Source organism: Cyanistes caeruleus, chromosome 7 (genome assembly GCF_971803275.1).
Source record: "Cyanistes caeruleus chromosome 7, bCyaCae1.hap1.1, whole genome shotgun sequence".
NCBI classification, from domain to species: Eukaryota; Metazoa; Chordata; class Aves; order Passeriformes; family Paridae; genus Cyanistes; species Cyanistes caeruleus.
The window spans coordinates 13,537,877-13,553,219 of NC_141707.1; the positions used below are offsets into that span (position 1 = coordinate 13,537,877).

The 15,343-nt window shown below is 43.6% G+C and overlaps 1 protein-coding gene across 20 annotated transcripts in view; it reads right to left on the reverse strand.

Moving 5' to 3' along the window:
• The window catches only part of ANKRD44 (ankyrin repeat domain 44), a 130,306-nt gene extending 127,305 nt beyond the window's left edge, over window positions 1–3,001 (reverse strand). For 10 of the 20 annotated variants that reach the window (XM_086897082.1, XM_086897071.1, XM_086897081.1 and 7 more), the window contains exon 1: window positions 2,731–3,001. In XM_086897082.1, the coding sequence (XP_086753208.1) occupies window positions 2,731–2,757 (27 nt within the window). In that variant the 5' untranslated portion in view covers window positions 2,758–3,001. The remainder of the gene's footprint in view (window positions 1–2,730) is intronic. The other 10 variants (XM_086897076.1, XM_086897068.1, XM_086897066.1 and 7 more) reach the window with 2 other exon arrangements.
• Window positions 3,002–15,343: the final 12,342 nt, after the last annotated feature.

A 15,343-nucleotide genomic window follows, 5' to 3' on the forward strand; every position in this document is an offset into this window, starting at 1 on the left:
TGTATCAAAAAAGTAGCAACTATTAACATCTGTCTGTCTTCAAAGCATGAGAAGCAGTGTGATTAATTTCTCATCTGTCTAAATACTACCTGTGCTGTTAGATACACTTGGTAACAAAAGCCAGGCATGGAGGCAAGGAGGAAACAGATCACTTAAGAGAAAGGCATGTTTAAACTCCCAGCAGGAAGGCACTCTAGTCATCTCCTACATGATGCTCTCCTCACTGGTCAAAGAAGTCCAGAAGTTCCAGAAGGAAGCATGTGCTACAGAAATCCCAATAACAGGCAGAGAGCTCTTGCTTTCAGAGCAACCTTCCCTTGAGCATCACAACTCAGACCTGAAGCACCTCACACTCGGTGCACAAAGATCAGCCCACACTCACAGCAGCCCAGGTCCTGACTGCTGCAGGGACACGTGGAGCGTCCCTCAAACTCCAGATCTCACTGCAGAATATTGTGAGCTGTGGCTTTTGGTGTTTAAGAAAAAGGAAACCATTTCCTGAACTGCTGCAAGTTATCACTGTCACAGTTGCCCCAATCTTCAAGAGCAGGAAGAAATACAGAAGGAGCCTGCTCACACAATCCCAGCGAGCCTGAATACATGCAGGAGATGTTAAAGGAATGCAAATCCTCCCAGATACATCATTCTCCCGCACAGATTCACCTCTGTTTTGACTGAGTCTATCTCTAACCACACGAGGCTGCTGCTACTGTGTCTCTCTCTGCTCAAGGTGGGCCAGCCTGGGGACAGCACTCCTCCAATCTGATGCAGAGGAGAAGAGCTTGCCCTGAAGCACACAGAGCTGCCGCGGTGCAGCCCCGGTGCCTTGGTGACGCTGCTCAGGCTGCAGGTGGGAATGGCTCCACCAGCGGCAGCTCCAAGCACACAGAAACAGGCACACAAAAACTTCTGCTCTCCGTAAGAGGAAGCACCACAGAAGCCTTTTGAGTGTCTTCCCCTCCTCCACTCTCTCAGAAGTGAAAGAAAAAGATCTGTTGAAGAAAATTAAGGAAATTAAAAGAGATCCAGTGGGATGGGTATAGGTAGACCAACATATCCCTCTATAAAGAACAGGAAACCTATGTCCACAAAGAAAGATTATCAGCCTGTCTTATCATGTCCCAGGCCACAGCTTGACCAGGAACAATGAAGAGCATTCACCAAAATGTTGAGTGTTCTGAAAGTAGGCACACTGCAGGGGTGTCACAGCAGCTCTGAGGAACTTCCTGCCTCTGCTTTGAGGGTTCTTAAAGACAAAAAGGGAGAACTCTGAGACAACAGCCTATCACTTTCCTACAGCATTACAGAATTCATCAAGGCTAATCTACTTGACTTAAATCTATTTTGACTTCCACTGCTGCTGCTGAAGCAAAATTCTCACTGCAAGATGTCAGCAAAGGTTTAAAAATGCTAAAGGGAGTAAATTCAAGGGCTTCACTAAACACGTAAAAAGCAGTGAAATTGTACAATTTTGGTTCTTTGTAACACATGTATTTTTAATATTAATGCTTGCTGTCTGGATTTTTAATGCACAGCTCCTACCTGAATCTCCTTATTTATGAGACTCAGTCTGTGCACCATGGGGTAGTGAAGCCTCATGGTGTGAAACATTTCTTGGCCAGTCATAAGCATCAGATCTAAAGATGAAGATATTCAAGGGACATGTCAGGAGGCAGCCCATAAATACTGCCTCCTGTTACACAGGAAAACGCATTATAGTCTGGTCCCACAGTATTGCTTTCACTTTAGAAGTGGCTTTATCATTTGCTGCTTTCAAAACTCTTTTCAATGTGCTATGTGGCAGCTTTGTGCATGTGGAAGATTTTTTTGGAAAAGCATAAATAGACTGCGAGCAAGGCTTGTGATCTCCAAGTACGGGTATTCGGAGAGGGGCTGGCTGCAGGCAGTGCTTCTGAACCCCACAGGAAGGGTCTGAGGCTTGTAGGACACCCACGCTGCAGATCACAGGCGGACCACGCCGAATTAAAAATAGCAGATTAAAGCATGCAAAGTGTGTAACAGTTGGTAGAGTATATGGATAAATCAGGATGTGGGAGTCATAATATCGATTTACTAAATATTTATAAATGCTTCTAACTGCCAGTGATAAGCAGTACTTTAATGCTGATTACAGCTGTCTGCCCACTGCTAAATTTAACACGATCCAAGTGTTAATACTACGGGTTTTCCCAGTAGCCTGTGAAGAATGGCAACAGCTTATCCGAAGAGACACTTCCTAAGTAAAAAGGAAAAATTCTTTCTGCGTATGGCACGGCGACGAAACGATGGAGAAAACCAAAGGAACGATAGGCAGAGCCGAGAGGCCTTTCGAAACGAGCCGACATCCAGCTCCATCCCACCCCGCCGACAGGAGATGTCAGGGTTTCACCGGGGACCGCGGGGCGGCAGCTCGGCGGGGACGGGCGAGCGCCCGCGCCCGGTGCCGGCTGCGCCTTCGCGACCCCGGCGAGCTGCGCCCTGCCCGGCCCCGAGCCCCTGGCCCGCCGCACACAGACAATGTCCGCCGGGAAGCGAAGAGAAGCGCATCGGCGGCGGCTCTGGTCGGGGGGCAGCGGGGAGCCGGCACCACACGGCGCCCCCTGCGAAGGGGTTTCTACGGCCGCCCCCGGCAGGGGGAAGGAAGGGCCTCCCCCGGCCGCCCGCACCGCCGCGGGGGTTGCGGCTGCGGCTGAGCCCGTCGCCCGCTCCCGCCCACCCCGCGGCGCCCACCTGGTCGGCGAGCTTGAGCACGGCCATCCTCCGCCGCGGCTCCCGTGCACATGCAGCTCCCGCGACGGGCGGCGAGCGCGCCCCGCGACCGGCGCTGCTGCGGCGGCGGCTCCGCTTCGCGGCGGGGCGGGGGCCGCCTCGCCTGGTCCGGCCCAGGAAGCAGGGGCGGGCGGGCTGCCGCGCACGGGCGGGCTGCCGCGCACGGCCGCGCCGCCACCGCCGCCTGCCGCCGCCGCCTTTGTTCGCGCCGGCGGCCGCTGCCGGAGCGGAGGGGAGCGAGGGCCGCCCGGGGCTCTCGGCGCCCCCGCCCCGCCGGGCAGCGCGGGGGGCGGTGCCGCCGGACCGGGCGGGACCCGCACGGACCCGCCCCACGTCCCGGCCGGGGTCCCGGGCACCTGCTGCACCCGCAACGGGAGCGGCCGCGGCCCCTCAGAGACACGGCGCTGCCCCTCGGGCCCGGGCAGCCTTTCCCCGCCGCAGGGGCTGCCCCGAGGGCGCCGCGCCGGCTTCACCCCTGAGGGCCGAGCTCTGAGGGCTCGCGCTTGTTCCCACCGCGCTGAGGGAAAGCGGCGAACGTGCTATCCCCAAGCCCGGGTAGAAGCCGAACCTTAACCTCTCCCTTCTTTCCATGTATGCGTGCAAATTCATTTGTCAAATCCCATCAGACAGACACAACTATTTGCTAGGAGTCTTTTGGGGGTTATTTTACCTCTTTTTGTAGTAGCTATCTTGAAAAATCCAGTAACTCCTGACAGCGTAGGTCTCTTCCTACTCAATGTATTATTTCATTTTTCAAAAACTAACATACTAGAAAATAAGTACAGTTTAATAAGCAAACAAACTAGCCTCAGAGTTCCTGCCTCACGCTGTAGAGGAAAATGAACATCATCCACTGTTCCTGTTGAGCTGACCCGGGGGAAACTTCAGTTCCACCCTCAGAGCTGGCTGTCAGTGTGACTAGAGCACCAGCGCACAGCCAAGCATGCAAGGCCAGGGACTGGCAAGGGGGGGGGAAGAGAAAAAGAAGAAAAAAAGCATGAAGGGTAAATTTACATTCTCTCTTACCCCTCAGAGTTGACAAGCTAAATCCCTGAAGCATGTGATTTCATTAAAATCATTGGCACAATGCTCAGCAACAGGAGCTCCACACATGCTGAAGGTAATGAGGATAATTACGTTTTTTCCGAGGACATATAACTGAAGAGCAAAGGACTGAAGAGTCCCTCTTCCCCTCCTCCAAGTCACACAAAGGCCAGGTATTTTCCCACAAGTTAGATTCTGCAGTAAGAAACTCCCATACGCTGCAACACATCCAATATGACAGTGATTTATGACTTTCTAACCCTTAATTACAGAATGAGGTGACTGTCAGTAATTAAAAAAAAGGAAAGTGTCTTCTATGGAAGAAAACCAATCCAGCAAGGAAGCAGATGTTCGTTTTGGGCTTTTGAGACATCATTATAAGTGGGGATTAAAAATATCACACAATTTTACAATACATTTTGACTCCAACTATTTTTAAGGGATCTTAATAGTAAAATAGTGTTAATATAATCAATCTTTAAAGGAAAAAAACAAAGCAAAACAAAAAAAACCCAGAAAAACAGTGAGACAATCCAGTACTTTCTGTGTCCCACCAATTCAGGCCAGAAATTCTGCTTTGACAGTCCACTCCCAGGCTCTGCTGAAAAACACGCTTACCACACGCAGGTTAGGAATAAGCAGAAATTAGCTCCCAGCTGAGACCAAGCAAAAAAAAAAAAAAAAAAAACAAAAAAAAACAAAAACAACAAAAAAACCAATGAAGAGGGAAAAATGGAGGGAACTGTCAGTGTCATAAGGAAAGGTCTGTTTTGCTATAAAGGCCTATTTCAAATGACCTTGCATTCACTAAGCCTTCTCACTGCAGTTAAACTTGGTGGATACATAAGAAAAATGATTCTTCAGATTTGTTCTTTGCTCCCCTCACTTTCTGATCCTAAAATCTGGCACAAATCCTTGTACCTCCTTTGGGACCTCTGACACTCTCCTGTCAGGGAGATAAACGGTCTCAATGGAAATCTGCTGATGCAGTAGGAGCCCAGCTGCTTGGGAGTCAATAACTGGGCTAGATACGAGCTAGTGCTCATAGAGGTGATGGGTCATGACAGTGTTGCAGTATTTTTCTCAAGTTTTTTGTTCCCAACCAGCAGAGTCTTATGCCAGCTCTTCTTTCCCAGGCCCCACAGGATGGTGTCTAGGAGGACCAACCACCTACAGTGCCACTCCTTGGAAAGGCCCCCAGGGACATGCAGAGCTGCAGAAAGCGTTCACATCCCATATTAACCAGACAGCTCTCAATTTACAGAGGTCTTTATGATTTTATTTACACTTTCCTTTTAAAGGGTCATTTGCATGAACTGCCAAGAGTAGTCACATTGTTACAGTCATTACCCACACAGTAAAGGAGTCCAAGATTTCTCTGAAAATACAGTGTCCTCTCCTCTTCACAAAATAGCACAAACAATTATGCTCCAGTCGCACACAACCAACAAAAGCTTTTCTGAGCTATTTTACTTAACTTCTTAGCCCAGGCTGGTACAAAACTAATTCCATGGCACATTTTCATGTGAAATGATGCCATATGCTCAGCTGCTCTTTTTTTGAAAAAGAGTCACAAAGCCATTAGTTAACTTTTCAAATAATGGTCATACCTGCAACTCTCAAACCTGTTCACTTTCCATACCGAGACATCAACAAGGACCATCAAAATAGGTGTGCAACATCCTTAATGAGAATACATTGGAGCTTTGCAGATACTGTCATCTTGGATTAAACCTGTATTTGGAAAGGAAAAAGCCCTAGGGCTACCATGGGCCTCTGAGAGGGAAGTGGAAAGAAACCCTCTAAGGACAGCGGATGCATTTACTCCTTGCCGACACATATCCAATCCAAAGAGGGCTCTGTGCACCCAGTTGAAATCTTCTGTGAAACACAGACCCTTACTGCATATTTTAAAAAACAAAATAGGAACATGGAAGTTTGAACTTTAGCACTTAAGCAATTTCTGTCCAACAGAAAGGAAGAACAGAACTGACCCAAATAGGTTGCAGCTGCCCGCACTTATTGATCTTCTGGCCACAGCACAAGTATGTTCTGTAGTGTACAGGCCCAGTATCAGGGATTTCTGCCCTTTTTTCTCCACCTTTTCATTTCGTCCCCAGAAAAGCCAAAGTTCCTCCAGTTCCATCTAAACTGGATTGCTTAGCCATTTGCTATCAGCAGTCATACACGAGACACTTCTTCACTTAGATTTTTTGTCAGAAAAGCCTCTTAGCATTCTTATACTCACTTGGGCTCAACAAAATTTTCTAGATCACACTTAGATCTAGGCAAGTGACTTCATCATCATAAACATAATCATAAACAATCAGTCTTTGGTTAAGATCTCACATGTCATTTTCACATGGGTTAATAGTGCAAGTATTTGTTTGGGTATTGGCTTAGGACTTGAGAGACTAGCATTAATTCTCTCTCATGCCATGGCATTCTTGCATAGTGCTTGTTCTTCATGCTGCTTGGCTTGCTGCCTGTAGAAGGAATTCTCCCATTTTGTGAGGAATACCCTCTAACATGCCTTAAATCTCAAGGCATCAGCTGGGGAAGGATTTCAGGTAAAGGCTGCTGGCTACTGCTCTGAGCATTACTCTGCCACCGCAGACTGAGTGTTAAGAGTTATGCATTTCCCATGTGGCATCAGGGAAGAAATCAATCTCATTGAAATAAATCCATTTTACTGTATATACATGCTGTAGTGAGATGGGACATGGGTGGAAATGGGTGAACAGCCTACAGAAAAGAGCAAGTTCAGGAGTTCTTCCTGCACCCTGTTCCTCCTGCAGCAATACAAACATGTCTGCAAATTATTTGCTGAATCCCTACAAATCCTCCTGCATCTCAAACAGACAGATCTCTGCAGTAGTCTGATGTTTCTGTAGCCTAACAGGATGTGGCCACTTTAAGGCAGCCAAAAGTCTGCACTGCCACCCTCCTCCCTGCTCCTGCTCTGCCTGCACTGTTGAGCAGCAGAGGCAGGGGAAGGGTTCTGCTCTGTTTCTCACTCCAAAGTCAGGTCTGCTGCTGTATTTAAGAATGATGATCACTCACAGATGGAGGGTGCAATTGTTCGTAGACATATGTTTGGCTCCTGCTTCATGAAGAAAACTAAGTACATACAATCAGCATATTCCTCAGCAGTGTTTGTTTGCCATTGCTGAGCACGGATGGACAACAGAACTGATACCAGAAGACATATTTGTTATCACTAACTGTTCTAATAATGCCAGATACCTGGCATGCCTTTGGTCTCTACCTGTTGCCTATCCTCTAACAGCAGCATGTGAACATCTTGCTGCACATTTTTCCCCCCTTACAGATCAGTGGGAGTCAGATTAGGGTGATGTATAAGCATCATTATGAGTGTCTGCTGCAGGGGAAACAAGCACAAACACACAGAGCTGTGAGAATTTGAAATGGAAGGGCAGACTGGCCACAGCAGGAGACTGGCAAGCAGAACACCACAGACAGTAACTAATCATTGCTATCACCATCTCCCCTCTTGCACTGCTCCAGCACACAGGGTGACTGCAGGGTGGGAAGGGGGTGGTCATCTCAGATATTTCAAGCTGCCTGTCATTGCCCTCTCCAAGTTTTCCTTCCGTTTTAGTATGATTCTTTTTCACAAGGTGGAATTTATTTTATTATTTTTTTCCCAAGGGTCATACTTTTTATCCCATTAAGCATATTCTTCCTCCTTGACCTACTTGTTTAATATTTACATGGGACGGGGAGCAAGGTAGGGACACTGTGAAATGAAACCAAGTGTATCAATCCACTAATAAGGGCAGAGAGGGGCAAAGAGGAGACCTTGGAAGCACCTCGACTTGTCCAGACACAGGTCTCCTCTCATTTCAAATACTTATTGATTATACTTCTGCAGCCATGTAGTTAATGCACAGCAAAGCTTTGACATGATACAATAAGAAGCTGTGAATTTAAAGCTGGAATTATAATTCTTACAGCCTTCTCCTGTGTTAATCAAAAAGGAATAAACACTCCCTCATATATGAAGGTGTCCTTACAGTTGGTCTGAACTAGCACCTCTCTTGCAGATGTCCATGTAATTAGTACTAGGTATTGAAAAAGGAGAGGAATTAAGGCAGATGACAACTAGACAGGCCAAACAGGGTCAACTCCTTTCTGGTTACGGCAGTCTAGAAATGCATCTCTGCAAAAAAGAAAGATTTCACTGACAGTAGAAACCATTAGCCTCACTTCAGTTCTTAAAGCAACGTGTTAGTGGCCTGCCTGTGAAAACACCCATCTTTACCATTCCTGACAAGAGACTGCAACAAAATTTTCAGCAATTTGTCACATAAGCCAGTTCTCAATCTAGAAACCAGGCTAAGTCTACTGTCTTGTATCACATAAAAAGGGCCAGAGAGACCTGTGTTACTTTGCTGTTTGGGGTTTTGACTTTTATCTCCTGTTCTTCTTCCCTGGGAAACATCAAGTTATCTGAATCTGCCTGAAGTTTTCCAACAGAAAAAAAGACCCAAAACCATAAAAAATTTAACCAACAAAAAACCCCAACACATTAGACACTTCACCACACTATGGAGCTGCAGGCTCGGCTGTGGAGTCTAGACTCCACCACAACAGACACTGTACCAACTCATACTGAAATACTAAAAAAAAAGGATGAGCAAAATCAGATTACCAAGAGTACCAAGAGGGAAGCTCAGTATTCAAATTTTCTGTTTTCAGCCTAATTCCACTTATGGGTATATAAAATATCTTTAATCTTCTCTGTCATTAATCTTTTAGGAGAAACATGAAGAGAAATTTTCCACTGACTTCCATTTTGAAATATGCCTGACCTTTAAACAATTCAGAAAATGGTCTCCAGGGGGTAGGATTCCTGTGACATTGAAACACCCCCTGTACACCCTGAGTGAAACATGAGGTGATAGTGTAAATTGTAATAATCTAATTAGTCACACTCACTAAAAAGATACAATTTAGAGTTCAAACGGACACTACACCAACCTCTCTTTACACAGGACTTTACTATATAAAGTATAGCAATTAGTTACTTATAATCCCTAGTTCTGAATTCTCTTTTTCATTTGCATCCTCAAGATTCAATTTATTGAACTGTTGCACTAATATAAATTACCAATTTTTAATCTCAGTTGCATCAGGAAATCATCATTATTTTAATACAGGAAGATTTCACATCCTTGGTCTTTTCACTTCACAGTACCTGCATAATCTTCATTTCTGTCTAGTATTAGGGTAGCCAATGGGACATCAATGGATGCATGCCAGCGGTGCTGAAATCTGTCAGCTGAAACAGATTAATTCTGGAAAGAAACCATTGGGTCAGTTGTCCAAGGTTGCAGTCTTGAAAGTGAAGAACATTGCACAAACAAAATTGGGAATCTATATTCATTCCTTCTCAATGTTCAGAGAGGAAGAAAGGGTCTATACCTGAGCAGGGCGAGCCCAACACCAGTTCTTAAAACCCAAGTTAGATTTGGGAATGTTCTGATAGCAAATTCCTTCACCAAATTCAACTATACTTTTCACAAGGCCCAAAAGCAAGCAAAAGATTTATTTTTTCATGTCACACAAAGAATGAAAAGCGATTCCTGAAGTTGCATTTAATTAGAAGGAGTGTGGAAGCACACAGTGACCAATATGCAGCTGCCACCAAGGATGGTGCAGCACTGTTTGTGGTAGTTCATGTTTCCCTCTGATATTAGGGTTTAGCTCATAATCCAAAGGGAGGGGCTTATTCCCTTGCATGAGAGAAATTACATGGCTCAGAGCTCTGTAGGGAGAACAGTGTGACAGAGGGTATCAGTAACGTTATTTTTGGAGGAATGCTGGAACTCTGGAATAAGTTCAGATCTGCAAGTTAATAGAAACAAATCAGTCCAACAGCCTGTAATCCACATTGCTTTATGGTTAGATATAAAACATTCTTTGCACTACAGTAAATTCCCTTACAACAAGGAAACACTACATTAGAACCTCACAGAATGAAGGTCTGTGAAGGAAACCAATTTAAATATCTCAACACACTAAAATATAGATGAGAATTTATGATTTCTTTCCAGGAGAACAAAGGGTACATATACTATAGTACAGGCTTACCTCAAGCTAATTGCATCTTCCCAAGCCATGCTAAAACTGATATACATCCAAATTCTTCCTAGAAGATAAATCAAATACAGCTATTATATACACTTCTGCTGTAGCAATACTTGGAAACAGAAGGGAACTAATATTCAAGGTCACAGGCCACAGCCTAGAAGCTTGTCTGCAAGCTGAAGAGGATGGTGGGGCTCAGCTCCATGTGTGTACAAAAGGCAGAAAGCCAGCAAACAGCCAGCACAGCTCTGAAAATAAGCAGAAACACCAAACTCTTTGGGGCACAGAACCAATGGGAGGGGCAGACTTGGAAAGTTTTGCATTGAGAAACATAACTATCTTTACTCTCCTGCATGTTTAAAACAAGATAACGTATCATAGCTGATACACAGGGGTTTCTTGCTGTTCTATCAGAAAATACTTCTGCCAACTCCAAATTTCATCCTGCTACTCATGCAAATGAAGAAAATAGTATTTTGCTTGTAATCTTTCTAGTGCCTGGTCCAACTGCAGTTTGTATCCCAATACTTGGACAACTTTATCAGCTGCTGCAGAGGCTGAGGAGGACAAAGGTCTTCCCTGAAGAGCACAAACCTTTGGAACATGAGGAATGAAAGAAATCCAGCAGCACAGTTAACTTAGTTTAGTTTTACTAAATTTTACCTAAGGACTTTCATTTACAGGTTGTTCATTCTGAAGTGGGTGATGGTGGTTCTTCAGATTATACATTTTGAGGTGTTTTATTCCTTATGCTCACTACTTCTTTGGTAAAAGCTAGGATTTGACTTTTCACAATGGTTTATACTATAAGCTTGAGGGAGGAAAAAATTCATTTTTCTTTCTGTGCTTCAGTTAAAGAAGGAAATAAGTCACATCAGCCATGAAAGGACTTTGATCCAGAACTAGAGAATGTAAATGCTTTACAGATGCCAAATAAGGATGTTTCCAAAGAAAAAGAAAACAAAGAATTCTCTACCCCAACTCCTTTTAATTTCCAAACAAGGTAATGGAAGAATTTTGTAAGGTTTTGATGGAAACTCCATTTCTCCAAGAGGTTGTTCTGTTTTTAATAATCACATACATTCATCAGAATAAACAACTGATTGTTTTGACAGGGGCTTATTGTGTTCCTGTGAGGGAAAAAAATAATTTCTTTAAATCATGAGTGTCTCTTAAAGCCATTACAGCAACTAGAGAGAAATGGTAGAGAGGCAGGAATCCATCCTTAACTGCAATGACATTGGTGACATTCTAATGACTGCCTGATGGCCATGCTGCCTGCACAATACATCCTGGGGAAGGGCCCAGCATGCACTGACACTGGTGGAGCCCTTGGAGAAAGTGCCATGGATAGGAACATCCTGCAGTTGATAAGTTTTATTTCTACTGGATTTTTGGATAGTGCATATTCTTGTTCTGGCTTGCAAACATCAATATCAGTTCATCTTGCCCATTCTTTATGAAAATCCTGCCTCTGTGGGCAAGAACTGCTGAGAGTCTTCAATAAAAGAAATATCCAACAGACTGAAATATGAAGCATTTCCAACTAAACCCTACCTTGCCTCTAAGAAATGAGGATTCCACCTTCTATTTATTTAAGTTGAAACAAGGTATCAGAGAGGAAAGTCATGACGGCAAGATTGAGCACCTGTGTTGCAGTCTACTCAATCTCCTTTTAAATGGATTTGTCTTTTGGAGCTCACACAATGTGAATATCTGCTCTATGTTTCTAAAAAACAATGTGAACTACTCTTTATGTATGCAGAGTACAATAGCTAAAGTTCTTCTGGCTTTGTGTATTCTTATATATGTGTTTTGCACAGTATTTTGACTTAGCAATGGATAGAGTAAATAATGCTCAGCACACGTGCCTGACCCCCAGATAAAAATCTATATATTCAACCCATACAGATGGGCCCTGCACTTGCACAAAGCCTGAAGCACATTTGTAAAATTCTGCATGAGTGCAGATGTCTTCCTTGATCCTCTTGCAAGATCAGAAGGTTGGGTCAATGGCTGTGCTCCAGATAATGTCACTATTAACATATCCAGACATAGCCAAGGATACAGCTACAAGAATAAAACAGGTCAGAAATGAGCTTCTAAGCTTATGGTACAGCTGCCTTACTCCCCTCTAATTCCTTAAATCCCAGAGCACAGTGAGAATGAAAAAACACCTTGCTGGTAGAAAAACAGTGCCATAAAGCAGCCAGTGTTCAGATATGGGAGATGAATGTTGGAGTTCAAAAATGTCAAACCTATGTGTCTGGGGAATGGCAAGGTGAGAGGTCATGCTGTTCTTTCTCAAAGCAAAACTATGTGAGTGTACCAGAATATAGCTTTTTTGATTTATACTTCACATTAAGAACAAATTTATGCTTGTATACTAGTACTAATGATTTAATAATGCATTAACATCTTAACTCTGCTGTCTAACCTCGGCAGAATTAGTGACTACTTACAATAAATACTGTTACAAATCATACTGCTATCACACAGCACTTCCTGGCAGGTTTTGCAGTTCCTTTACCACAGGAAACATGTTTCAGTCGAGTATTTCAGTGATTCCATGATTTTTTCTGTTGACTATGCAGGAAACTAATTTTCCAAACAGTATGTAATGGACTCAAACCCACTGATGTGGAAGAGGGGAGGAGAACCCAGTCAGAGAGGCAGGAAAAGCCATGTCTGTATTACTGGGATGCTCCCCACTAAACAGCAACATCTTGAACCAGTACGCCAAGTAGGGCAGACTGGTTTAATCACCATGGTCTGCAATTCAGTGAGAGACTCCTTCCTAAGTCCCCCACGTCACACCCCTGATTTGCCAGCAGCTTAAGATAGCTGACAGCAGGCTGTACTCTTCCTTTCCAGCATCAGGACAGATGGCCTCAGCTCACTCCAGCAACTCAGTTTAGCTGCTATGAAAAAAGAAACACTAAGATGCATTTTTATCTCAGCAATGAGACACAGCCAAGCCCTGGAAAGTGAACCTGCCTCCTGAAGGACAGAAAACACTGTTCTGTCACAGTGAATAGCACCAGCAGGACTCTCAGAAGGCCTTCTACAGGCAGGCTGCTAGGAAGAATTCACACCCTAAGCATGCTTTGCAATAATTTACCCCGGTGTAAGATATAAGCAAGTAAGTGGTTAAATTTTCAACAGCTACTGAACTGCAGTATTTCTTAGTGTTCCTGAATGTGAAAGAAATACAACAGATTAATCTGCATCAGTATCTCTAGAAAGAAGAGGAAGGGATTGCAAGCATGGCTGGCACAGCTTTCCTGACTGTGCACAGCCCAGGTGCTCAAGCCTAGGGAGCAGCGTGGCCTCAAGGGACTCTCAAGGTTTACAGGGGATTTACCAGCTCAATCGTGGCTTGCAGATCTCCTGGTCTCCTCAGAGGTCAGATCCTAACAGTCATCCTGCAGGCCCTAAAACCAGCTCTAAGACCATAGTTTCCAGAGGATAAATGCCTTCTTTCTACAGAAACATCCAAGTAGAAACTGGGGCTAAAGGGTCAACTTTCAGTGATGTATCACAGTTGGAATAAAACAGAAAAACACCCATCGGTACAAAGTACCAATATCCAATGTGTACACAATATACAAGAAAACACCAGATAAAATTAATCATTCACATGCTTAGTAAATTTTTCCCCTCAGAACAAGGTAAGAAGTATCCTCCGATTTACTGGAAGACCCCCTTGACTCCTCTCAAGATGGTTTCACAGAACTGGTGCTGTGACAATTCCTACAATGAAGACACAGCAAATACTGTGGCAGAGCAGGAAGTCCCAGTATCCACGACTGTGCTTTAATCACTGTGCATTGCTCCTTCTTTACACACTTGCCTGATTTTAAGCACATAAGTCAAACTTTTGACAACACACAAGGTGTACAAGACAGTTACACATTTTAACTTAACTTTAAATTAAAAGAACAAAACAAAACAATTTGCTTGTTAAGACCCTTGTTCTACATAACACTGGGCCAAGACCTTAAATCTCCATCCTCAAGAAATATATTCTGGGATAAAAAAAAAAAGTGCTTGAGCTAAACATAGTGATAGCTGGTAATTGATTACAATAGATCAACTTTTATTTTGGCTTTAAGACATATAAAATGAATGGGATGTAACAATAAAATGATCCAATTAAAGAAGAAAACTGTATGAGTAAAACAATATAAAAATTCAACAGACAAAACATGTTTAAAATTAAAATAAAAAGTTTAAAGTAATTGCTCATCAGCTAAGGTGCTAAGAGAGGAACTGAGCAGGAATTGAGGATTACTACTTTTATCAATCAGAAGAGCTCATATTCCTGAAATAGGGAAGAATAAATAAAAGGATAGCTTGTGTTTACAGAGATTATTTACAATGGTAACAGAAGTACTACAGTCAGATGCATGTTAATTCCTATGGGAGGAAAAATTGCAATCCCCAGCAGCAAAATTCCAGAGGCAGGTAACAAGGCAGCATCAAAAACTTGAAAGGAAGCAAGAACAGAAGCAAAACCTTTAACAGATGTGTGAGGAAGGTCTTTGATACCTGAACTGCACAGGAAGTCTCAAAACATCTCCCAGACGGCAGAATCTGCATCACACAGGCATCCTGCAGTGGCAGCAAGGACCCAGACTGGAGGCCTCTGACAATGGAGAATTCTTTATAGGCCTCACTTGGAAAGTGATAAAAATAACCCAATGAAAATGGATGCAATTCAAGCAACTAGTGATAGACACTAAAATGTAAATGTGGTGCTTGTTGGTCTTGGTGCTTTGGTTTTGCCTTTTTTTAAAATCATTGCATATCCTATACTACATGAAAAATGAATGTGGTACATGGCATTATACCAGCATGAAGGATGCAGAGCTGGCAGCTGACAGGCTGTCATGAACAGCAGACTTGCTTTTCTAACACCAACAGAATAATCCAAGTATGAAAACACAGTAACTCCCAAGAAGTTTGTACTGCAGATCTGTCTCCAGTGACTAAAATGCCCTAGAGCTGCCTCAACACAGAGAAGTATTGAAAGAAACTGTAACTGGCCATAAGAGAAAAAGCAACCAGCATCCAGAAGTATAGATGTGGTTTTTTACTTGCACATGGGCATGTAAATACATCTTAACATGGGAAGACAGATTACCTGGGAAGTTATTCTCCCATCTTCAGACAGTGACTCAGAGAGATCTTAATATATATAAACCGTATGAATGCTTATGCAATTACTAACTGTAATTTCTACAAATTGTAAGCAGATGTTATGCATGACAGCATTTGGTAATAAAACATCTCTGTTTCTGTAAACTCTGCAGAAGTGTCCCCACAAAATCTTACATACAACACAACAAAATCAGAAAAACATAGGGTGGTGATGACTAGCAAAAAAGCACTTTGGACTAGGACAGACTTGCTT